The following is a 26105-nucleotide window of genomic DNA, read 5'->3' on the forward strand; positions in this document are numbered from 1 at the left end:
ACACTTTTGGATTGCGGATAATTTTTGTTTATTTTTCAAGGGGATTATTCATTTATTTTTGAAGATTCACATTATTTTCTTCTGCCTCACATTTTTTCATCTGTTCAAGATTGATCTACATTGAACTATATATATATTTTTCTATATTTCTTTATTTTTATATATATTTTTTATATATTTTTTCTTTTTTGAAATTTTTTTTTTTTTTTTCACTAGCGCTAGTGTGGATTCACATTTCTCTGGGGTTAAACACCTACTTTTTGCATCAACGTCACGTTCTTTCACAGCCCCTCCTCCACTTGGTCCGGTAACGGATCTCACACGCCTTTGATTATTGCATTATTTTTTTAATTTTATATTGAAGTTTGACAAATGTTTTTACTCCATCATGTGCTGAGATTTTAATGTTTATTTGAAAGTTGATATATTGTTTATTGTTTTATTGTTACACATCACATTGGTCTGATCTGAACCACAGTCCACACATTTTTTTCATCCACTGACAATAGAACCATATCTAGAACGCCAAAGTCAGGTAAACCGACTTATTAATCTATCCTAAACACACATAAGAACTTTGAAGATAGCTACATTCAAGGTTTTGTATAACTAAAGTAGCCAGGTACAAAACTCCTGGAATATTTCATGGATCCATGAACAGAATTTTACTGTATTTATATATGAACATTGTGTTTTAACATTTATCTGTGATTTTAATTTGAATGTATATGGGAATAAATTATTCGCCAGAATTTAGTTTCCAGCCTTTTAAGCTATTCAGCGCTTACTATCGCCCCTATTCTGTTACCTACTATTTAGCCTGCTAGGGAGGCTAATCTGTTTGTAAGCTTAAGGCCTTTTTATAAACTTTAGCGCTCGGGTACACATACCTAAGCTACTTTATGTACTCCTGGGTGTGGATAGATCGTTTGCTGGACAGATTTTATTGTTGCTGATCCCTTGTCTGTCTCTTACTACGCTACCTTGGATTAAATCCCTGCACTACTGACCTCATATACTGTTGCTGAACCCTGCCTGTGTCACTAGGCTACCGGTTAACCCCTACATCTACTGACCTGATATACTGTTGCTGAACCCTGCCTGTTCTCACTATGCTACCTGGTTAACCCTGAATTGCTGGACAGATTTATTGTTGCTGGATCCCTGCCTATCTCACTATGCTACCTGGTTAAGCCCTGCATTACTGACTGATATATTGTTTGCTGAACCCTGCTTATCTCACTAAGCTACCTGGTTAACCCCTGAATTGCTGGACCCTTATTTATTGTTGCCGAATCCTACCTGCCTGTCATTCTTGTGATTTGCCTTGTGCTGTTCCGCCTGTGGTGAGTGCCGCTCGTCACATTTGTCTACTATTCTCTGCTCTGGGATATTGCCTATCTTTTCGGCTAGACGCCGGGATAACTAGACTACTGGCCGAGTTCGGTCTGATAGAGGAAGTATCCCACTAGCATTACAGTTTCCAATGATCCACTTACCTGCTGGAGTGTATTAAATCGTTTGCAAGTATCTACCATTAACCATATATTGCATTCAAAATAGTTTATTTAGCCTGTGGTAATCCCCACCAATCCTTAAAAGTTTTTTACCTCAAGGCCAAGCTGTGTTAACACAGTCAACAGAACACATTACACTCCCAGTGGGTTATATAAGAGATAAGGTAATGGTTTATGGACAGATATAAAATAAAGAAGCATTTATATGTACACAATGTGATAAAGTAATAAGATCTGATTATACCTACAGATATAAAGAAAAAGACACATGTATATGTACACAGTGTGATAAAAGTAATGAGATCTGATTATACCTACAGATATAAGTTAAAGACACATGTATATGTACACAGTGTGATAAAGTAATGAGATCTGATTATACCTACAGATATAAGATAAAGAACACATGTATATGTACACAATGTGATAATGTAATGAGATCTGATCATACCTACAGATATAAGATATAGACACATGTATATGTACACAGTGTGAAAAAGTAATGAGATCTGATTATACCTACAGAGATAAGATAAATACACATGAATATGTACACAATGTGATAATGTAATGAGATCTGATCATACCTACAGATATAAGATATAGACACATGTATATGTTACACAGTGTGATAATGTAATGAGATCTGATTATACCTACAGATATAGGATAAAGACACATGCCTATGTACACAGTGTGATAAAGTAATGAGATCTGATTATATCTACAGATATAAGATACAGACATGTGTATATGTACACAATGTGATAACGTAATGAGATCTGATTATACCTACAGATATAGTATAAAGACACATGTATATGTACACAATGTGATATAGTAATGAGATCTGATTATACCTACAGATATAAGATAAAGACACATGTATATGTACACAATGTGATAAAGTAATGAGATCTGATTATACCTACATATATAAGATAAAGACACATGTATATGTACACAGTGTGATAAAGTAATGAGATCTGATTATACCTACAGATATAAGATAAAGACACATGTATATGTACACAATGTGATACAGTAATGAGATCTGATTATACCTTCAGATATAAGATAAAGACACATGTTTATGTACTCAGTGTGATAAAGTAATGATATCTGATTATACCTACAGATATAAGATAAAGACACATGTATATGTACACAATGTGATACAGTAATGAGATCTGATTATACCTACAGATATAAGATACAGACACATGTATATGTACACAGTGTGATACAGTAATGAGATCTGATTATACCTACAGATATAAGATATAGACACATGTATATGTACACAATGTGATACAGTAATGAGATCAGATTATACCTACATATATAAGATAAAGACACATGTATATGTACACAGTGTGATAAAGTAATGAGATCTGATTATACCTACAGATATAAGATATAGACACATGTATATGAAAACAATGTGATACAGTAATGAGATCAGATTATACCTACATATATAAGATAAAGAATCATGTATATATATACACAGTGTGATAAAGTAATGAGATCTAATTATGCCTACAGATATAAGATAACGACACATGTATATGTACACAATGTGATAAAGTAATGAGATCTAATTATGCCTACAGATATAAGATAACAACACATGTATATGTACACAATGTGATAAAGTAATGAGATCTGACTATACCTACAGATATAAGATACAGACACATGTATATGTACACAATGTGATAAAGTAATTGAGATCTAATTATACCTACAGATATAAGATAAAGACACATGTATATGTACACAGTGTGAAAAAGTAATGAGATCTAATTATACCTACAAGCTCAACCCATTTTATTAGGTTGTGGTTTCAAAACACAAAATCAGCTAAGTCATATACATAAATAAGCCTTAAAAAAAGCAAATCTCATACATTTTATACTCTGCAGCTGGTAAAAAAAGTAATAGGAAACGCATTAAGGGGAAAACTATTTTATACTATACTGTCCCTTTAAGTCCTATGAATACCCAAGTCGATTTTTGAAATAAAATCATTTGCTCTTTCAAGTAGTGGAGTTAAATGTGACCCCTACACTTAGCTGACCCAAGAAAAACATACCCCACACTTTTTCTGGGGAATAAAGGTTGAAGCTTTTTAATTGAAATGAACTTAATAACAACTTATAACTTAACTCATAACCAAAACTTCATAGCTCCATAGTGTTTTCTCCCTACACCCATGTGCCCCATCTATCACCTAATGGCACATCCCCTAAAAGATAAAGCTCTCCGGTCAAACCAAAAAAGGAAGTACCCTAAAATTAGCCACCACATAGTGCAAGCACCCCAATAAGGCTGCAACAAAACCAATTCAATCAGGGCTGTAGGGCAGGAGCTTCTCCTTGCTGTTTATGATCCTGGAATAAAACAATTTCTTCACGCACTACTTAAGGGGATATGAAACCCAAAACTTGTCGTCTTTTTTGTGATTCAGACAGAGCAAACAGTTTTTAACAAACTTTCCAATTTACTTCTATTCTAAAAATGACTTCATTCCCATGGTAATTTTTGTCGAAAAGTTACCTAGGTAGGTATCTGGTGCACTATATGGCATGAAATAGTGCTGCCATCTAGTGCTCTTGCAAATGGATAACATTCTTACAAAACTGCTAGCCATTTAGTGCTCTTGCTAATGGATAACATTCTTACAAAACTGCTGCCATTTAGTGCTCTTGCTAATGGATAACATTCTTACAAAACTGCTGCCATTTAGTGCTCTTGCTAATGGATAAACATTCTTACAAAACTGCTGCCATTTAGTGCTCTTGCTAATGGATAACATTCTTACAAAACTGCTGCCATTTAGTGCTCTTGCTAATGGATAACATTCTTATAAAACTGCTGCTATATCATGCTCCAGACACGTGCACGCTCCTGAGCTTATGTCCCTGATTTTAAACAAAAGATACCAAAAGATCAAATAAAAAATGATAATAGAAAAAAATTAGAAAGTTGTTTAAAATTCCATGCTCTATTTGAATGATGAAACATTTTGGGTTTCATGTATCTTTAAGAAATTTTGAATCTGTTAATTATGTAATTCATCTCAGGTGATGCGGTGTAAATTATATTGTGCCTATTTCTCTATTATCTTAGTATCTTTTGTTGAGACCTGATGAAGTGCTGAGAACACGACACGAAACGCATAGGCCTGGACTTTCAATTTATTAAATGATACAGGATATCTCTTCTCTGTGAAAGGCATAGGGCTAAATTACAAGTGAGGTGCAAACAGTTTTGCGCAAGCGATATTGGGCGAGATTACATATATACGGCGCAGGCTTCAGCACAAGCACTGCAACCCGCGCTGCCCGTAATTTCAGTTTGCACATCGGGGTATCCAATAACCCCACCGGCAGTTTCATAAAGTGCCGTAAGTCGGATAAACTAGCGATGTCCAGAAATGTGCGTAAATACAAATTTCTGGAGGTCGCTAGTGACTTACGGCACTTTAGAAACTGCCGGTGCCTAAGAAAAAGTTAAAAAAAAAAATCTAATCTCCCGTAAAAGTCTAAAAAAAACCTATATCCACAATCCCCCCTCTCACAACTAATATCAAATGTATTAACCCCTTAACCGACAAACCCCCCACAAAGCAATAAGCCTAATTAAACTTTTAACTCCTATATCCACCATCAAACCCACACCGCAAGAAATAACTAAATTATTAACCCCTAAATCCGCCAACCCCAACATAGCAAACTACCTATTTAAACTATTAAGTCCTAATCCGCCATTAACCCAAAACGCAAACTACCTATTAACCCCTAAACCGCCAAAGCCCACAACACAAATACATAAATTGCTAAGCCTGCTAGCCTAACACCCCCTAACCTAACACCCCCTAAATGAGCCCAAATTACCTAAATTACAAAATACTAAAGTTACTATTAAAATGAAAAAAAATAAAACTACTTTAAAAATATAAAATAAACTAAGTATAAATTAAAGGGACAGTCTAGTCAAAATTAAAATTCTGGTGTAGACTATCCTTTAAGCTACAATTAAAGAAAATAAAAAAATCTAAGATTACATAAAATAAAAAACAAAATTACAAAATTTAAAAAAAAATTATACCTAATCCCTAATCCCTATGAAAATAAAAAATCCCCCCAAAATAAAAACACCCCCTACTCTAAGAATAAAATACCACTAGCCCTTTAAAGCGCTTTTTGCAGGTTATTGCACCAAGATAAACAGCTCTTTTACAAAAAATACACAAAGTCCCCCCTAACAGTAAAACCCCCCAAAATAAAAGAACCTAACACTAAAAAAACCTAAACTACCCATTGCCCTGAAAAGGGGCATTTGTTGGGCATTGCCCTTAAAAGGGCATTTCATTTTTTTACTGCCCAACCTATCTAAATAATAATAAAATAAAAAAATTAAAAATAACCTAAGTCTAACCCCCAGATTGATACTCACCATTTCTGAAGTCAGGCGGAGAAAGGTCCTGTCCCATGCGATGAAGTCTTCTTCCAATCGGTGACCTCTTCTTCCAGGAACAATCCGGCGCAGAGCGGAGGGCGGAGATGAAGACCGGCGACCCTGGAACTAAAGACTGGCGACCCTGGAACTGAAGACCGGCGACCCTGGAACTGAAAACCCGGCGACCACGGAGCCATGGAGTGTGGAGGATCCTCTTTGTACGATCAAATCCTATTGGATGATTTTAACATTCATATTTAATAAATATTTTTTCACATTTGCTAATGTGAATATGCTATGTTGTTTGCACGATGGGTGTCTTTTTCCAACAATTTTCTTTTCTATATATGGGGAATGCGAAAATGCAGTGGTGTTTGCGAGATCTCGGTTGTTATTTTTTTTTCTACTTTTTTTCTAAGGGAGAACACATGCACGTGCACGCATAAAGGCAAGTTAAGATTTTGCACTATTCGGGTTAAAGCTTGCGCAAAATACCGGATAGATTTAGAGTTTTGTCGGTAAAGACCCGCGTAGCTAACGCAGCTTTTTTTCCCAACGCACCCTTAAGACAACGCTGGTATTTAGAGTTGTCTGGGGGGCTGTGTTAGGCTCCAAAAAGGGTGCGTTGAGCCTAATGTACCGCCACTTCAACCCTCAATACCAGCGTTGCTTACGGTAGCGGTAAGCAGCTAAAACCTGCTCGTGCACTATTCCCCCATAGGAAACAATGGGGCAGTTTGGTATGAAAAAAAAACCTAACACCTGCAAAAAAGCAGCGTTCAGCTCCCAACGCAGCCCCATTGTTTCCTATGGGGAAACAGTTTCTAAGTCTGCACCTAACACCCTAATATGTACCCCAAGTCTAAACAGCCCTAACCTTACACTTATTAACCCCTAATCTGCCGCCCCCGCTATCGCTGACACCTGCCATACACTATTAACCCCTAATCTGCTGCTGCCGGACACTGCCCGCCACCTACATTATACCTATGTACCCCTAATCTGCTGCCCCTAACATCGCCGACACCTATATTATATTTATTAACCCCTAATCTATCCCCCCCAATGTCGCCACTACCTTACCTACACTTATTAACCCCTAATCTGCCGACCGGCACCTCGCTGCTACTATAATAAATGTAATAACCCCTAAAGCTAAGTCTAACCCTACCCCTAACACCCCCCCCTAACCCTAACACAATACCACCCCCAAACATTAAAACCCACCACCCACATACCCCTACTCTAACCCAAACCCCCCTTAAATAAACCTAACACTACCCCCCTGAAGATCTCCCTACCTTGAGCCATGTTCACCCAGCCGGGCACCGATGGACCAAAAGAAGACATCCGGAGCGGCAGAAGTCTTCATCCTATCCGGGCAGAAGAGGACATCCGGACCGGCAGACATCTTCATCCAAGCGGCATCTTCTATCTTCATCCATCCGACGAGGAGCGGCTCCATCTTCAAGACCTCCGGCGTGGAACATCCTTCTTCAACGACGACTAGACGACGAATGAAGGTTCCTTTAAGTGACGTCATCCAAGATGGCATCCCTCGAATTCCGATTGGCTGATAGGATTCTATCAACCAATCGGAATTAAGGTAGGAAACATCTGATTGGCTGATTGAATCAGCCAATCAGATTCAAGTTCAATCAGATTGGCTGATCCAATCAGCCAATTAGATTGAGCTCACATTCTATTGGCTGATCGGAACAGCCAATAGAATGCAAGCTCAATCTGATTGGCTGATTGGATCAGCCAATCGGATTGAACTTTAATCAGCCAATCAGATTTTTCTAACCTTAATTCCAATTGGCTGATAGAATCCTATCAACCAATCATAATTCGATATACGCCATCTTGGATGACGTCATTTAAAGGAACCTTCATTCGTCATCTAGTTGTCGTTGAAGAAGGATGTTCCACGCCAGAGGTCTTGAAGATGGAGCCACTCCTCGTCGGATGGATGTAGATAGAAGATGCCGCTTGGATGAAGATGTCTGCTGGTCCGGATGTCCTCTTCTGCCCGTATAGGATGAAGACTTCTGCCGCTCCGAATGTCCTCTTTTGGTCCATCGGTGCCCGGCTGGGTGAACACAACTCAAGGTAGGGAGATCATCAGGGGGGTAGTGTTAGGTTTATTTAAGGGGGGTTTGGGTTAGAGTAGGGGTATGTGGGTGGTGGGTTGTAATGTTGGGGAGTGGTATTGTGTTTTTTTTTTGCAGGCAAAAGAGCTGATTTCTTTGGGGCATGCCCAGCAAAAAGCCTTTTTAAGGGCTGGTAATAGAGCTGTTAACTTTTTTAATTTAGATTATGGTAGGGAATTTTTTTATTTAGGGGGGGCTTTGTTATTTTATTAGGGGGCTTAGAGTAGGTGTAATTAGCTTAAAAATCTTGTAATCTTTTTTATTTTTTGTAATTTATTGTTTTTTTTTTTATTTTAGTTTAGTTTATTTAATTGTAGGTAATTGTAGGTACTTGTAGTTAATTGATTTAATTTATTTATTGATAGTGTAGTGTTAGGTTTAATTGTAACTTAGGTTAGGATTTATTTTACAGGTAATTTTGTAATTATTTTAACTAGGTAGCTATTAAATAGTAAATAACTATTTAATAGCTATTGTACCTAGTTAAAATAAATACAAAGTTGCCTGTAAAATAAATATAAATCCTAAAATAGCTACAATATAATTATTTGTTATATTGTAGCTATATTAGGGTTTATTTTGCAGGTAAGTATTTAGCTTTAACCCCTTAATGACCACAGCACTTTTCCATTTTCTGTCCGTTTGGGACCAAGGCTATTTTTACATTTTTGCGGGTCTTTGTGTTTAGCTGTAATTTCCCTCTTACTCATTTACTGTACCCACACATATTATATACCGTTTTTTTCGCCATTAAATGGACTTTCTAAAGATACCATTATTTTTATCATATCTTATAATTTACTATAAAAAAAATTATAAAATATGAGGAAAAAATGGAAAAAAACACACTTTTTCTAACTTTGACCCCCAAAATCTGTTACACATCTACAACCACCAAAAAAACACCCATGCTAAATAGTTTCTAAATTTTGTCCAGAGTTTATAAATACCCAATGTTTACATGTTCTTTGCTTTTTTTGCAAGTTATAGGGCCATAAATATAAGTAGCACTTTGCTATTTCCAAACCACTTTTTTTCAAAATTAGCGCTAGTTACATTGGAACACTGATATCTTTAAGGAATCCCTAATATCCCTTGACATGTATATATATTTTTTTAGAAGACATCCCAAAGTATTGATCTAGGCCCATTTTGGTATTTTTCATGCCACCATTTCACCGCCAAATGCGATCAAATAAAAAAAAAAAGTAAAATTTTTCCAAATTTTAGGTTTCTCACTGAAATCATTAACAAACATTTTGTGCAATTATGGCACAAATGGTTGTAAATGCTTCTCTGGGATCCCCTTTGTTCAGAAATAGCAGACATATATCGCTTTGGCATTGTTTTTAAGTAATTAGAAGTCCGCTAAATGCTGCTGCACACCACAAGTGTATTATGCTCAGCAGTGCAGGGGTTAATTAGGGAACTTGTAGGGAGCTTGTAGGGTTAATTTTAGCTTTAGTGTAGTGTAGTAGACAACCCCAAGTATTGATCTAGGCCCATTTTGGTATATTTCAGGCCACCATTTCACCGCCAAATACGATTAAATTAAAAAAAATAGTCAACTTTTTCACAAACTTTAGGTTTCTCACTGAAATTATTTAGAAACAACTTGTGCAATTATGTACAAATGGTTGTAAATGATTCTCTGGGATCCCCTTTGTTCAGAAATAGCAGACATATATGGCTTTGGTGTTGCTTTTTGGTAATTAAAAGGCCGCTAAATGCCACTGCGCACAAAATGTGAATTATGCCCAGCAGTGAAGGGGTTAATTAGGTAGCTTGTAGGGAGCTTGCAGGGTTAATTTTAGCTTTAGTGTAGAGATCAGCTTCCCACCTGACACAACAGACCCCCTGATCCCTCCCATAGAGCTCTCTTCCCTCCCCCACCCCACAATTGTCCCCGCCATCTTAAGTACTGGCAGAAAGTCTGCCAGTAATAAAATAAAAGGTTTTTTTTTTTTTACTTTTTTTTAAAGCATATTTACATATGCTGCTATGTAGGATCCCCCCCTTAGCCCCCAACCTCTCTGATCCCCCCCAAAACAGCTCTCTACCCCCCCCCCCCACTGCCTTATTGGGGGCCATCTTGGGTACTGGCAGCTGTCTGCGAGTACCCAGTTTGCATATAAAAATGTTTTTTTTTTAATTTATTTTAGTTTTTTTCTGTAGTGTAGCTCCCCCCCCCCCCCAGATCAATCCCCCACCCCCTCCCAGATCCCTTAGATGAGTTCCATTACGTTTTTTTTTTATTATTTTGTACAATAATATCCAAAAGTTTCTGTAGTGTAAGCGGTTCCCACCCGCTCCCTCCCCGTGCACGCGCCCTCCCGCCGCCCCCTGTGCACGCGCGCGCACCTGTGCGCGCCCCCGGCGATCCCGCCCCCGATCCCGCCCCCCTCTCTGACTAAGAAGCCATCGATGGCCGCCCCACCCACCTCCCATTTACGCTCCCACCCACCAACGAATGCGGCCATCGATGTCCGGTGCAGAGAGGGCCACAGAGTGGCTCTCTCTGCACCGGAGGGGCAAAAATTGTTATTGCAGGATGCCTCGATATCGAGGCATCCTGCAATAACCGGAAAGCAGCTGGAAGTGATCAGGATCGCTTCCAGCTGCTTTCCAAACCGAGGACGTGCAGGGTACGTTCTTGGTTGTTAAGTGACTTTTTTAAGAGGACGTACCCTGCACGTCCTCAGTCGTTAAGGGGTTAAATTGGTATACTTTAGTTAATAATATTTAATTTATTTCGTTAGATTAAAATTATATTTAACTTAGGGGGGTGTTAGGGTTAGGGTTAGACTTAGCTTTTGGGGGGTTAATACATTTATTAGAGTAGCGGTGAGGTCCGGTCGGCAGATTAGGGGTTAATAAGTGTAGGTAAGGTAGCGGCGATGTTGGGGGGACAGATTAGAGGTTAATAAATATTATGTAGGGGAAGCAGATTAGGGGTTCATAGGGATAATGTAGGTGGCGGCGGTGTGCAGTCGGCAGATTAGGGGTTAAAAATATTTATTATAGTGGCGGCGATGTGGGGGGCCTCAGTTTAGGGGTACATAGGTAGTTTATGGGTGTTAGTGTACTTTATAGCACAGTAGTTAAGAGCTTTATAAACCAGCGTTAGCCCAGAAAGCTCTTAACTACTGACTTTTTTTCTGCGGCTGGAGTCGTGTCGGTAGAGGGTCTACCGCTCACTTCAGCCAAGACTCTAAATACCAGCGTTAGGCAGATCCCATTGAAAAGAGAGGATACGCAATTGGCGTAAGGGGATCTGCGGTATGGAAAAGTCGTGGCTTGAAAGTGAGCGTTAGACCCTTTCCTGCCTGACTCTAAATACCAGCGGCCAGTCAAAAGCAGCGTTAGGACCCCTTAACGCTGCTTTTGACGGCTAACGCAGAACTCTAAATCTAGGCGTAAGTTTTTTTGGAAGTTGTAATATGATTGCAAACTGACTAGCGCAACAAGCATAACTCTAGTGGACTGATCCACTTGTAATCTAGCCTCTAGTGTGATAAAAGAGGCCGCACTGTTGAGGGGCACTTGCCTTATGAACAAGCAAGGAAGTATTTGAGTGTGTCTCTCTATTTTCTTTTTTGTATATATAGATATATATATACACATACACACACATATTTTTATATATATGTAGAGCAAAAGAGTTTCATAGGCTGTGGTAGTAGTAATAAAATCACTTTATTCATCCAAAAATGTTAAAACGGACCAGGAGGGTGTGCAGCAACAACAGGTAATCACATTGAAATGCTGACATGTTTCGGCCAGGAGGCCGTAATCATAGCTAATCAATACACCTGCAATAAAACTATTTAAAAGCAGTGCCCACTTTCTATTGGTCTAAGTATACACCAATCAATCTTGTGATGTGAGAGGAGTGTGTGGAATCGTCTGCACATAAAACAGACCAGTAACCTGTTGATCACCTTATCTAAAGTTGTGATATATCTAACATACATTCTCTAATGTTGGTTAGAGGAGAACATGTGTACTCAAGTATTCATATATAGAAATTTCAGTTCACATAACTAATACAGAGTAGTTAGGGTTAAACATGTCATGACAATATTGATCTTATGCATAATATTGAAGTATATAAATAGATATATATATATATATAGGTATATAGTGGCTAATATGCCAGTATGGCTACAAATGTAAGCCATGCAAGATTTTGCTTATAGCAAATATTTGTGCTAACATAGATCCTTTGCTATAAGCAAAATCTTGCATGGCTTACATTTGTAGCCATACTGGCATATTAGCCACTATATACCTATATATATATATATCTATTTATATACTTCAATATTACGCATAAGATCAATATTGTCATGACATGTTTAACCCTAACTACTCTGTATTAGTTATGTGAACTGAAATTTCTATATATGAATACTTGAGTACACATGTTCTCCTCTAACCAACATTAGAGAATTTATGTTAGATATATCACAACTTTAGATAAGGTGATCAACAGGTTACTGGTCTGTTTTATGTGCAGACGATTCCACACACTCCTCTCACATCACAAGATTGATTGGTGTATATTAGACCAATAGAAAGTGGGCACTGCTTTTAAATAGTTTTATTGCAGGTGTATTGATTAGCTATGATTACGGCCTCCTGGCCGAAACATGTCAGCATTTCAATGTGATTACCTGTTGTTGCTGCAGACCCTCCTGGTCCGTTTTAACGTTTTTGGATGAATAAAGTGATTTTATTACTACTACCACAGCCTACGAAACTCTTTTGCTGTACATATATTTCTAAATAGCCAGATTTTCGTTTGGCTGTAAGAGCTCCGAAGCTGTTCCGGTAAGATTATCAAAGAGCTGATCTACAAAGACACAAGTGAGATTGGTCATGGACGAGACACATCCCCCTCAGATGTTCCCGGTGGTTGGATACAAGTAACACGCTAAGTGAGACACACAAAGGCGGAGCAGGACCGGTGACGATATTCGCCAAGCACCCAAATTTGTGTTGTACTGCACGCTGGAAAAGCGCACTGACCCCACAGTTCATTGAAGCAGATTAGAGCACGGACACACTGAGAGAGAACACACAAGGAGGGGGTGAATTAAAACGGTTATAAACTGCCGAGCGCATCTCGCTCATTGCTGAGAAGGAAATGCTCCCGCTCCTATGTGTGTAATGTGCCATAATCCTCTATCACATCAAAATTACAACTTGGGGAGGAAATGGACTTGTCCGTATGAATGCTTCTTTACCTCCAGCCTGGTCTAGAGTGACAGGAAAGATTATACTGAGTGCATTGTAATAAGAAAAATATGTTCATGTACTAACAATCTTATCTAAGGATGAACAGCTGTAAGTATATGCTTGGTTAAAATTACTAGTGATTCCTCATTGTTTGTATTGCCTATATATATATATAGTGTGACCCATAAAAAAGGGATATGATTGGTGCCAAAACATTATGGTTATGTTTCCGCTATTCAAAATAAATATTACATTTTAGATTTTTAGATTTTTACAAAATCTAGTGAAGGCAAAGCTATTTTTTGGATTTTCTTATACATTACTTTAACTCATTTGCACCCTGGTGTTTGTTAATCAGTTTAGTATGTGCATATTTTTTAAAAAAAAAGTTATCTATTTATCTTTTATATATTATATTTCTTCTTTCTGCTAAAAGTAATGGCTACTACTCAATACTTATCTTACTTGACCTCTCAGATGCCCTCAACACCATTAACCACGCCCTCCTCCTACAGACTCTCAGCTCTCTAAGTCTCTGTGACACTGCCCTCTCTTGGATTCACTCATCTCTCTAACAGGTCATTTTCTGTGTCATTTGCTGGTGACTCCTCCTCTTCAATGCCTTTGCCAGTTTGGGTACCTCAAGGCTCTGTCATAGGTCTTCTACTCTTCTCTACTTATACTTCTTCACTGGGTAAACTTATCAACAGCTATGGCTTCAAGTAGCACCTCTATGCTGATGACATTTAGATCTACCTCTCCATCTGTGGTCTCTCTCCTCTGTCTTTTCACATGACAGCGACTGCTTATCTGGCATTTCTTCCTGGATGGCCTCTCACCACCTAAAGATTAACATGTCCAAGACTGAGAGCCTTCTAATCCTCCCTCTAGCTCTACTCTGATTTCTGACTTTTCTATCACTGTCAGCAGCATCACTATCTCCCCATCACCCCAAGTCTGCTGCCTCAAAGTTACACTTGACTCCAATATGTCCTTCATTCCCCACACCCAAATGCTCTCTTTATCCTGCCATGACCACCTATGCAATATCTCCAAATTTCGTCCTTTTCTGAGCACTGACACCACACTAATACACTCACTTGAAATTTCCTGACTTGACTAATGTAATAACTTACTAACTGGCCTCCCTCTCTCCCACCTCTCCCCTCTTTAATCCATCCTAAATACCTCTGTCAGGCTAATCACCCTTTCCCGCTGCTCTGTATCTGCTGCACCTCTCAGTGTGTCCTGTCACTGGCTCCCCATTCACAGCAGAATTAAATTCAAAATACTCACCCTGACCTACAAAGCCCTTACCAACACTGCTCCTCACTACCTATCCTCACTATTAAACAAATATAGTCCAGCCCAACCGCTAAGGTCCAACAATGACCTGCTCCTTGCAACTTCTACCATCGCCTCCTCCCATGCTAGACTGCAGGTCCTCTCTCGTGCGACACCAACCCACTGGAATACAATTCTTTGCTCTGTCTGACATTCCCCTGATCTTTCCTCCTTTAAACGCTTCCTAAAGACATTTTTGTTCAAAGTAGCCTACCACCTAACTCAGCAACAAATTAATTCCACTTCCATAATATTTGTCTTCATCTAACTCTGTAATAACATCATTCTCACTCTTGAAGTCCTCACCTCCTGTTTCTCACCCTCCTGCCCTTCTAGATTGTAAGTTTTCATGGGAATAGGGCCTTGCATTCCTCCTGTATTTGTTTAATGCATTTTGTCCTGTCTCTTAAAAATATTGTATCATCATTGTACTTTATCTTTTGTAACCATATACAGTGCTGCAGAATATATTGGCACATTATAAATAATAATAATAATGATAATAATAATAATGATATATATATATATATTTATACACACAGTATATAAATATATATATACATACGTACATACACACACACAGCATATATGCATATATATATATATATATATATATAAATATATATAATTTATTCATTTTTAATGTTAAGTTACTACTCTTTAATTATAACATACTATGATTTCTCCAAAAACCACTTTTCTATACTAGGAATGACTTGATATTCTGGAGCATGCTTTAATCCACTACAGGCTTTGCAATAAAGAAGTGGCCATCCACCATTTATTCTAGGCTGATAATAGGATCTCCAGTTAAAATATTTCTTATATTTCTCATCATCTTTATCCAACATTAATAGGTAATTAGCCAGTTCCTTGTGGCTTGAGAAGTCATCCACATGAATAAATGCATCACCGGGGATAAAACGCTCATAATTCTTGCGAGATGTCCCGAGCACAACAGGCACAGCCCATGAGTCAAATGCATTGGACCATATTTTCTCAGTTAAATAATCTGTATAAATTGAGTTTTCAAAGGCCAAGTAAAATTTATACTGGGAGATAGTTTTTTTGAAATCAGCCCAGCTGAGTGGTTTGTGCCCACTCCCGTAAATATCAATTTGGATATATTTCTTCAGTTCCTCATAATATGAAATACGAGGGATACCTGGATACCATTTACTTACAACCCAAGACACTAGTTTAGCCTTAGGGGGAATTGTGAAATTTTGAATCTCCTTCAATATTTCAACATGACCGTAGGGAACAAAAACATCAGAATCTTTACGAAATGTCATGGTCATGTTAAACTGATTGTCCAGATAATGCAAGTTTTTAATAATCAGCGGAGGTTCCAAGTTGAACCACACCCAGCGTTGAAACCGATGTCTTGGTTTTTGGGGTAAAGCATTTTTGTTATACATTATATCAAAGTGATGCATAATGAGAGCATCAGCAGTATCATACAGACCCCTGTCTGCTGTAAATTTGCATCCGGTGATATTGTAGTCCTTCTGGCATCTGTCTAATGGGAAAGGTTGTCCGAAAGGCCACACCCAAACCAAGATAAGGAGTTCTTTCACAGAATTCTGTTGGCATACAGAAAGATTGGCACTGTTTGGTTCCATTGCTTTTGCAGTTGCATCTGTTGTTTGGTTTGTAAAGATAATTTGTAATATATGATTTCTATTGGAAGTAAAAGAGATACAAAATATGAATATAAATATACAAGAGAAAATAATTAAATGATGCGTCTGGATGTTTTTCAAATTCATATTTAATCTGTAGAGGAAAAAAGAAAGGTACAATTAGTATTAAATATCAGCTCCCATACACTATGAACAAAATGAATGAGATAATGTGCTTAATGTGTAAAGCAGCCTGCTTACTGCAAGTTAAATAGGAGTGGCCATCTTCTCAATAAATCACAGCAAACTTGTTTATTCAGGGTGATTAACAGCTTCTGCTCTTGTTCAACTGGTCATGTGAGAGGGGGGTGGGGGCGCTAATTTCAGGTTGCAGACATACAGGGGTAGATTTCGTAAGCAGCGGATGCTGCTTTTTACGCCTGAATTTTCCGGCTCACCGGAAACTTAAGTTAAGAAGCAGCGGTTGTAAGACCGATGCTCCTTAACTTGTCCTTTTAGGTGGCAGACTGCAATCATCCTGATCCGATCACGATGATTAACACCCCCTGCTAGCAGCCGATTTGCCGCAAATGTGCAAGGAGCGGCATTGCACAAGCATTTCACAAGAAATGCTTGTGCAATGTTAAATGCAGACAGCGTATACTGTCAGCATTTTGCAATGTCGGGCAGACATAATTCACTACAGGTGCTTTTTTCAACTGAAGTTTATTTTGTTTCTAATTTATTTTTTAAAGATAGAACTTTCTCTCTAACAATAATGTAATTCTCGATCTTTGAAAAATTGTTCCCTCTGTTAATCAAATCCTTGACAAATAAATCACACAAAAATGGAAATAAATGTATTTTCTCCATCTGCAACAGGGCTAATTGTAATGCAGGGGATGAAGATGCATTATGTGTTGCTGGTTTGCAGAAAATAGTACGTTTGGGAGGATTATTGATATTTATTCTGGAAATGAAGGGATATATAAGAAGGCAATCAATACAAAATGAAAACTGTGTAATAGCACACAAATGATTTTAACTGGAGTAGGTATTACCTTAAAGGGCTATGATACCCAAATGTTGAAACACTTGAAAGTGATGCAGCATAGCTGTAAAAAGCTGACTAGAAAATATCACCTGAACATCTTTATGTAAAAAAAGAAAGATATTTTACCTCAAAAATTCTTCAGTAGCCACATTCCATTGTAAAGGACTTCTAAGCAGCAAATCAGTATGTCTGTCCCGGGACAGCTAAGGGAGTGAGCTTTCATGCACGCTCATCTTATTTCCCTATTCAGTTTAAGGAGGTTTACTATGAAATCTCATGAGAGTTGAATGAAATCTCATGAGATCACAGTAATAGAGTTCATGACCTCAGCATTGTTGAGGCTAATTGGCTGCTGTTCATTTCTTCAATTTTTGTTTTTTACCTGCAGCTGGGCATCAGCTGAGTATAACTTTTTACACAGAACTTACTCTGGTGAGCTGAGGAGATTGTGAGGTAAAATATCTTCCTTTTTTACATAGAGATGCTCAGGTGATATTTTCCTTTCAACTTTTTACAGTTATACTGCATCAGTTAAAAGTGATTTAGCATATGATAATTATGTCCCTTTAATAATCTTTAGTCTACGGCACCATGGAGAGTGGGTAGTGATCAGAGGAGAAAGTATTGCAAATGCAGCTAAAGCCCAGTCTGTTAACCATGACAAAACAAGGTACATAAATCCAAAAGGTAGGCGCACTGTGGCAATGAAGATGACTCCTCAATGTAAAAAGTCACAAATTTATTGTTCAAACTAAACAAAAACATAACAGACAAACAGCTGATGTCAGCACACTTTAAAACAAACACACAAATTGTGTGGTCAAGAGCAAATTCAGATGCGTTTCGTGCGCATGCTTACTTGGTCACTGCATGATTGCAGACATGACCGCTTACAGCTTTATAACAATTTCTTAAAGGTAAATTACCTATTTTACAACATAGTGTTACTGAATTTGATACATGTACATTCTACAATGCACAGATTGTATAGTTACTAAATATTGATACATTTTAGTTTAGCGAACGAGAAATAATGCACATTTTTGTTACTATGCATTCCCTTAGAGACAACTCATTCTATATCAATCTATAACAAATATATATATATATACATATTTAAAATTCCTACGAAACATATTACTCAAAAAACGTGTTCTGATTCATCAGCTAAATAAATCCATTACCTATTGGTTCAATTAATTATTCCTAGCAGTAATTACATGTAATACCAAATTAAACCCTAATTCCTCAAATAATAGAAATATATTTGTTACACTTTGTGTCTATGTATTTATGCATTTCAGCATAAAAATATATGTTAGAGCATGTAAAAATAATCTTTCTTAAACAGTTCTCTGATAAAAAGATCTAAATCTCTCCTCACATTGAGTCCCTGAGGACTACTGGTTTTGAGACTTCTCTTTTGTTCAATTTATCCTCCCTATTTCCACCACGTTTCCACATTGGAACATGGTCAATTCCCTGTGGTTTTAATATGGTTGCATCTGAATTATATAATGTTTTGAAATGTCTAGATACTGGAGTATCTGCACCTTCATCTTCAATTGATCTTACATGTTCTAAAAATCTGTCTTTTATTTGACGTTTGGTTTTTCCCACATATTGAATTTAGCATAAGAGACATTTTAACAGATATACTACATGTGTAGATGAACAATTTATGTAGTATACCAATGACACACTGCAATATGTAAATATTTGTACACTGCCCCTTTAATACATTTTTTTGTATAGCATATATGTGTCCCTTTTTTCAAAAAAATACACTATAGTACAATTATTCTTACTCTTGTTCTTTATAGATGAATTGATGTTACATCAATAAAAGAGTGCTCTATTATTCATGTATATGCATTGAAAAATTTAAACATTCTATCTCTGCATTGGAAACATGTTACAAGGTGTATTGATATATTTCCGCAATGTCATGTTTAGATTTGCCCATTATGGTTAAATAGGTAGCAAGTATAGTGGCATTTCCATGGACAAAATATGAATCCGCAATAAAGCTTACATGCAAAGATTGAGCATGTAGCTATCATGACGAGATGCTGATGAGTTTGAGAGAATTTGTATGTATGAGAGGTATGTTTGGGTCTGTCCAATCAAGATTGAGTAATTGACCTTTAAAAAACATCTCATAGACACACCTGCATATTCCTTGACAAAGGGCTGAGTCTCGGAATTTGTTTTGACGCCATCACCTGCATTTTCCTGTTGCGGACAAGTGACAGATTCAAAAGAATACAAGGATTGGTGTGACATTGAGGTAGAAGACAAGAGGGGTCCTGAAGACTTCCATTTCCACACCCAGCGGTGGTAAGTCTCACGGTTGTACTTCGCACTACAAGAGCAAAGATCCAGGTAACACTGATACACGTCTGTTTCTGTGTAAAATGCTGCAGCGAGATATGCAAAGGCTGTGTGAGCTGATTTAAAAAAAAGTGTTGGATACGCTGTGCACTATGAGTGAAGATTCATTGGTGTGAGGTTGGAGTGTTAAATCACAATTATTACCTCTGTCACAATCGATTGATGTATATGAGACAATTTGTAACTGTCGGATAAGACACAGCAGCCTCTTTGGATATATACTAGTAAAGGAAATTGAATTACGAACTGTGACAGTGTAATATGTGTTAGAACTTGTATTCACAGATATGCTGTAGGAGAATACGAAGGAGCAAATGATGTTGTTTATGCACACAAAGATCCAAACATAAGATTGACACTCATTGCAAGTTTGGGACAATATTTGAAAAAGAAAAGATTGGGTCATTATTCCAAATAAAGAAGTATTTCTCTTTTGACAGCAACATACTGAATACTGACATAGATTACGTTGTCTCAAGGGACCATCAAGAGACATTTCCAAAGAATATTATTACACTATTGAGACTGAGAGACTTTGGTTGCCTTTTTTTATTCCCCCTTGGGACGCCTTGGGGGTAGTATATTGTACATATTTTTTCTGTATACCCTTTTTTTCTGGGAAATGTTTGAATTATGTTTGATTGTATTATTCAGCTCATCGTATTGAGCAGTTTAGATTTTTGTGCGGTTTTGTATGGTGGATGGGGCTTGTGAGAATGAGAGCAGACAAACATTAGTGTTCTCATCACTGTGATAATTTGAAAAGATATCTAATGCATACTTGTTAAATAATAAAGGATACAAGTAAATTTGACTTTACTGCACATTTCATTTCAGTGGCATGGAGTAAAATACCATGCCGACGTAAGATGGACAGACCTCAATAAAAATGTGGGCTTAACATTTAAAGAGAAAGTACACATAGTCATTTAGAACCCTCCCTCAACAGACTAACCCATGATGACTTCACTTAAACAGATACCCCTTTAAAAGTCCTCCATTTTATGTCAAAAATAAATATTTATATATATATAATCTGTAAGGAAAATGTATATAGCATTTAAATACAATAACAATTATAAAAATAATATGTTATAAGCCTGGACCACCCTTGCCATTGGACTAGAACAATATGCGCTCCAGTGCCCCAGTCAAGTGTTAAGAACAGGTGTTACTTCTGAATTCCGGACTGTAGAAAAGGTGCCCCTTTTTAGAGCAAGGATTAATGGCACTTTTGTAATTGGCTGTACCACACAATGACACATTTGATGGGGACTCTTTTTTAAATGAAGACTTCAGCAGTAAGTCTGTTGAGGAGAGGGGTTCATAGCAATTATCTGTACTGTCTATTTTAGTCCCAGTGAGTAGTGAGCTGCCCCCAGAGAAAATAATGAAGCTCTGTGGAAAGTGATGAGAAGCAGATTCAAATAATTAATAATTCCACAATTTGTAATGGGATATGAAACCCAAACTGTTCTTTTGTGATCCAGAGAGAACATACAATTAAAAAAAAAAAATCCCATGATATTCTTTGTTGAAGAGATACCAAGGTAAGAGTCTGGAGAACAACATGGCATGGAATAGAACTGCCATCTAATGGTCTTACAAATGGGTAACATTCTTGCATAACTGCTGCCATATTGTGCACCAGCCATGTGAATGCTCCTGAGCTTTACATTCCTGCTTTTAAACAAACAATACCAAGAGAACAAAGAAAATGTGTTAATAGAATTAAATTAGAAAATTGTTTAAAATTGCATGCTGTATCTGAATTATGAAAGTCAATGTTGGGTTTTATGTCCCTTTAAGTTGTGGTGTCACAGCAAGTTCTTTTAAATAGATATAAACCCCAACATGTTCTTTTTGATTCAGACAAAGTTTAAAAAAAGTTTCTAATTTACTTTTATTATCAAATTTGCTTTGTTCCCATAATATTTTGTGTTGAAGAAATACCTAGGTTGGCATCTGGAGCCATCTAGTGCTCTTGCAAATAAATAACATTCTAGCAAAACTGCTGCCACATAGTGCTCTAGAAATGGGCTGGCTCCTAAGCTTACATCCCTGTTGTTCAAAAAAAAAATGCCAAGAGAATGAAAAAAAAAAATGATGACATAAGTAAATTAGAAAGTTGTTTAAAATTGCATGCTCTATCTCAATCATGATAGAACAAAAATGATAAGTTTTATATAGGGTTTGTTGAATCTAGGCCACTTACAAAGAATAAAGTAGGTTCTAGAAAATGTACTACAACCGTTTAATGAATGAATGTTGTTCTTATTAATATTTGTTCATTTTAAACCATTTAACATTGTCAAGCTTTTACAAGTCAAGAGCAGTCCACAGGTAAACCTCTTGAAATGCCTTGTAGGAACAATGTCCCAGATCTCCTTTCATGTAGCCAATTACAGACAGATGTAGGGCCATAACACTACTAGCTGTGATAATGTCCCTTTAGGTATGATAAAAAGACTGTAGCCCAGGCACGTACAGCGTCCTCAGAGGTCTCAATTGAGACAAGAGCCATCTGTCCCTACAATTGGTAGTAGCATTGCTACAGGGGTGCTGCTGGGTCCTGGGCTCATCTGCTTCTTATCTCACCCTTCTGTGTGATCCCCTGGAATGTACAACTCACAGTGTATGGAAAGTGTTTAGATTTGTCTTTAAAAATATAGCGTAAGTTTACTGTACAGCACCACTGTGTGACAGCCATCTTAGAGACCCAGAAACTGTGATGGAGTATAAACAGCTGTGTAATAGTCTCACACATACATAAGAATCTAACCTTCCATTTAAATGTCACATGCTAGGCTTGGAATCCATAACCATAGATCACAATAATGATGTGTGTGTGTGTGTGTATGTTTGTATGTATGTTTATGAATGTGTGTATGGATTGTGTATGTTTTAGTCTGTGTGTTTTAATGTGTGCACGTTTTATGTATGTATGTGTGTGTGCATTTGTATGTGTATGTATGTGTGTGTATATGTATGTGTGCATGTATATGGGTGTGTATACTATATGAATGTGTGTATGTTATAGTCTGTGTGTATTAATGTGTGCATGCTTATGTATGTGTGTGTTTGTGTGTGCATGTGTGTGTATGAATGTGTGCATGTATATGGGTATGTATACTTTATGTGTGTATGTATGTTTGCATGTATGTATGTTTATGAATGTGTGTTTGTTTTAGTCTGTGTGTATTAATGTGTGCATGTGTATATATGTATGTGTGTGTGCATGAAAGTTCATGAATCTTTGTGTAGGTGTATAATATGTATGTGTATGTGGGAGGGTGTGTGTGTGTGTGTGTGTGTGCATGTGTGTGTATATAGTGTGTGTTTTTGTCTGTGTGTATACTTTATGTCTGTGTATGAATGTTTTTATGTGTGTGTGTATGTTTGCATGTATGTATGAATGTGCGTATGTTTAGTCTGTGTGTATTAATTTGTGCATGTGTAAATATGTGTGTATAAATATGTGAATGTTGTTTAGTTGTATGTTATGTATGTATATATGTGTGTGTGGTGTGTTTTTGTCCGTGTGTATGTATGTGTGTGTGTATACTTTATGTGTGTTCGTGTTTATGAATAAATGTATATATGTTTGTGTAAGTGTATGTTATGAATGTATTTGTGTGCGTTTGTATGTTTATCATTGTGTGTATGTAGTGCATTTCTTGTCTGTATATATGTATGTGTGAGTGTGTGTGAGAGTGTGTATGTGTGTATGTGAGAGTCTGTATGTGTGAGTGTGTATGTGTGTGTGTGAGAGAGTGTGTGTGTAGGTGTGAGTGTGTGTATGTGTGTTTTAAAAGGCCTGGGATGTTTTAGTAGGAAACATAAAGACTTTCCAAATTGTAACTATAGAGTCATGTTACTTAATGATTGTTGTTACAAACTACTATTTGTAACTGGCCCTTTAAATGGAAAATTGCCCTGCTTCCCTGGATTTTGGAGAAGCCTATTTGCCAGCCTCCTTCCACATGACTATGGCCCCTGGAAGATTGTGCCCCTGAAAACCTATTAACTTTTATTGGGGGTGTATGGCCCTTTAAGAACCGTCTGGGGACATATTGTGACTTTGGTGAGCAATGCCCTTTTAAGACTATGTCCCCAGACCTGTAAAATAACTTGTCCCTGGCGTTCTCCCACTTGGTTCCGTAAATAGGACTTGCTGAACCAAGTGCCACGCAGGCAGAGTGTTCCACAGAAAGGGAGCACTGTTACAAAAGCATTCGTTTTCATTGTGTGCCATTAAGTGCTATGTGACAGACCCTTCGGTCAGAACTAAAGAGTTAAATTTTGTTCAGCTTCAAGAAACCTATTCTAAATACAAGTTTGCTGGGATCAGCTCTAATTAAGTTTAGTGATAAAACATTCCCATTGTCTAATCAGACTCCTAGTGATAAGGTGGACTGCATTGTTTTATTGTGTGTAATCTTATCTGCTGAAGTAATGTTGTGGCCTGTCAAAGGGCGTTGCCTCTCTATCTAAATGCATCAAATGTGTGATTGGGGATTTTATGCCTCCCCCTGAGAGTGTCTTTTTTGCATGTAACCTCAATAAAAACCAGGCTGTGTGTTCCAGCACATCAGACCTATTCTGACCCTCTAACTTGCAGCCTTGACTCATGTTTGTAGGGGACAAGCTATAATCACTACAGGGATTGCTATGCTCTATATACTCCCTTAGCTACTGAGCTCCTGTAAGAGCTCTTGTTCCTGATCCTGCTTCGCTCTAGAGAAGGAAGAGGTTCACCTACTGGAGCCTGGTCGTAGGTCCAGGGCGCAGAGCAGACGGCGAGATACCAGCCCAGCAGCGGTGGTTCATAGAGTCTGCATTACGTATGGTGGCTATGCAGTAGTCTATAGTGTCTACGGTGCTGCTGCTCCTTTGGTGAGCGCTAGGAGCATCCTTTTCTACGGTCCAACTTCCAGCCAGCCTGGAGGCAACCATAACATTTGGCGGCAGCGGTGGGATAGCGTCCTAGCGCAAGGAGCAGCACCCCAACAGCACTGGTATCGTAGGAGAGTTATTGAGGGCAACGCTAGCCACTGCGCAGCGTCCCTACCTACAGCAGCATGGAGCTGACAAGATACTGGTCAGAACCCTGTGAAGAGCACCTCAACCGGATCCGTCGCTATGAGGGTGCAGATTTCGTTCCAGAGGTAAAGAGGCGGCTAGTCCGATATGGTCCAGACCCTGCGCAGGGGGTAGTCAGTCGCATCATCTGGGAATTGGATACGGAGAACAAAGCGGCACAAGCCTTTGAGCGCCAACTGTGGAGTTTGAGGGTATGGACACCTGGTCTCCAGCGAGAAAGTGAGTTACAGGGAGCGGAGAGCAACGACCTCCCTCCCCAGCGGCAGCCGGAGTTACAGGGAGAGGAGAGCAGCGACCTCCCTCTCCAGTGGTAGTATACCGTGCAGAGGGAAGAGACAACCAGTCTCCTTCCCCAACCAGAGATACCAGAGGCAGCAGGCCTCATAGACTGGTCCTGGGAGGACCCCCAGCAGGCAGGTGGAGATGGGACCGCAGTCTCTCTACCGGCCCTACAGGGATGCTGGGCAGGCAGCCCAGATCCCCAGCGACAGACCCAGCTACAGGGAGGGGAGAGCATCGACCTCCCTCCCCAGCCGGAGTGTGCCTTCCAGGGAGAGGAGACAACCGGTCTCTCTCCCCAGCCGCAGCATGTTCCACAGGAAGCGGAGAGCATCGACCTCCCTTCCCAACAGCCACCGGAGTATCAGGAGGAGGAGGTAAGCCAATCTCCCCCTCCCCAGCTAACTCCTAACTTGGGCCCAGGGTTAACAGTGGAGATGTTAACCCCCACTGACCCCCACGTTCCCTTTGCCACCGGGCAGGACTATGCCCCAATTCCCCCAGCAGAAGAGCTGGCATCAGGACAGAGCACTGCTGGCCTCTGCCCTACAGACCCTCTTGTTACAGGACTGGCCTGCAAACCCCTCACCCCAGCAGAAGCGCTGGCACCAGGGCAGAGTGCTGCTGGCCTCTGCCCCCCAAGTACCATCAGCTATTTGCCCAGCTGCGCCAGGAAGGCCGAGGATGCTACACTTTCATCCTACAACCTGGAACCTACAGGCCAGTACTACGTATTGTGGGGGGGCTACTTTGCTGCTAACGTTTATTTGTGGGTGGGTTGCGAGACTAACTTAGGCACTGACCGACAGAAGGTCAGGTGCCTGGTTAGTCTCCCTCCAAAAGGGGAGATATGTTACAAACTGCTATTTGTAACTGGCCCTTTAAATGGAAAATTGCCCTGCTTCCCTGGATTTTGGAGAAGCCTATT

The 26105-nt window shown here is 38.7% G+C and overlaps 1 protein-coding gene across 1 annotated transcript; it reads right to left on the reverse strand.

Moving 5' to 3' along the window:
• Nucleotides 1-15396: 15396 nt before the first annotated feature.
• LOC128636518 (3-galactosyl-N-acetylglucosaminide 4-alpha-L-fucosyltransferase FUT3-like) lies at nt 15397-16347 on the reverse strand. Its single transcript, XM_053689520.1, has one exon. It carries the CDS (start codon nt 16345-16347, stop codon nt 15397-15399), a length of 951 nt encoding a protein of 316 aa, XP_053545495.1.
• Between the last annotated feature and the right edge of the window lie 9758 nt (nt 16348-26105).

The sequence above is a fragment of the Bombina bombina genome, chromosome 7 (assembly GCF_027579735.1).
Source record: "Bombina bombina isolate aBomBom1 chromosome 7, aBomBom1.pri, whole genome shotgun sequence".
NCBI lineage: Eukaryota > Metazoa > Chordata > Amphibia > Anura > Bombinatoridae > Bombina > Bombina bombina.

Bases quoted from the DNA above. Each gene is read 5' to 3' on its own strand.
- LOC128636518 (XM_053689520.1), bottom strand. From the start codon at position 16,347: ATGGAACCAAACAGTGCCAATCTTTCTGTATGCCAACAGAATTCTGTG.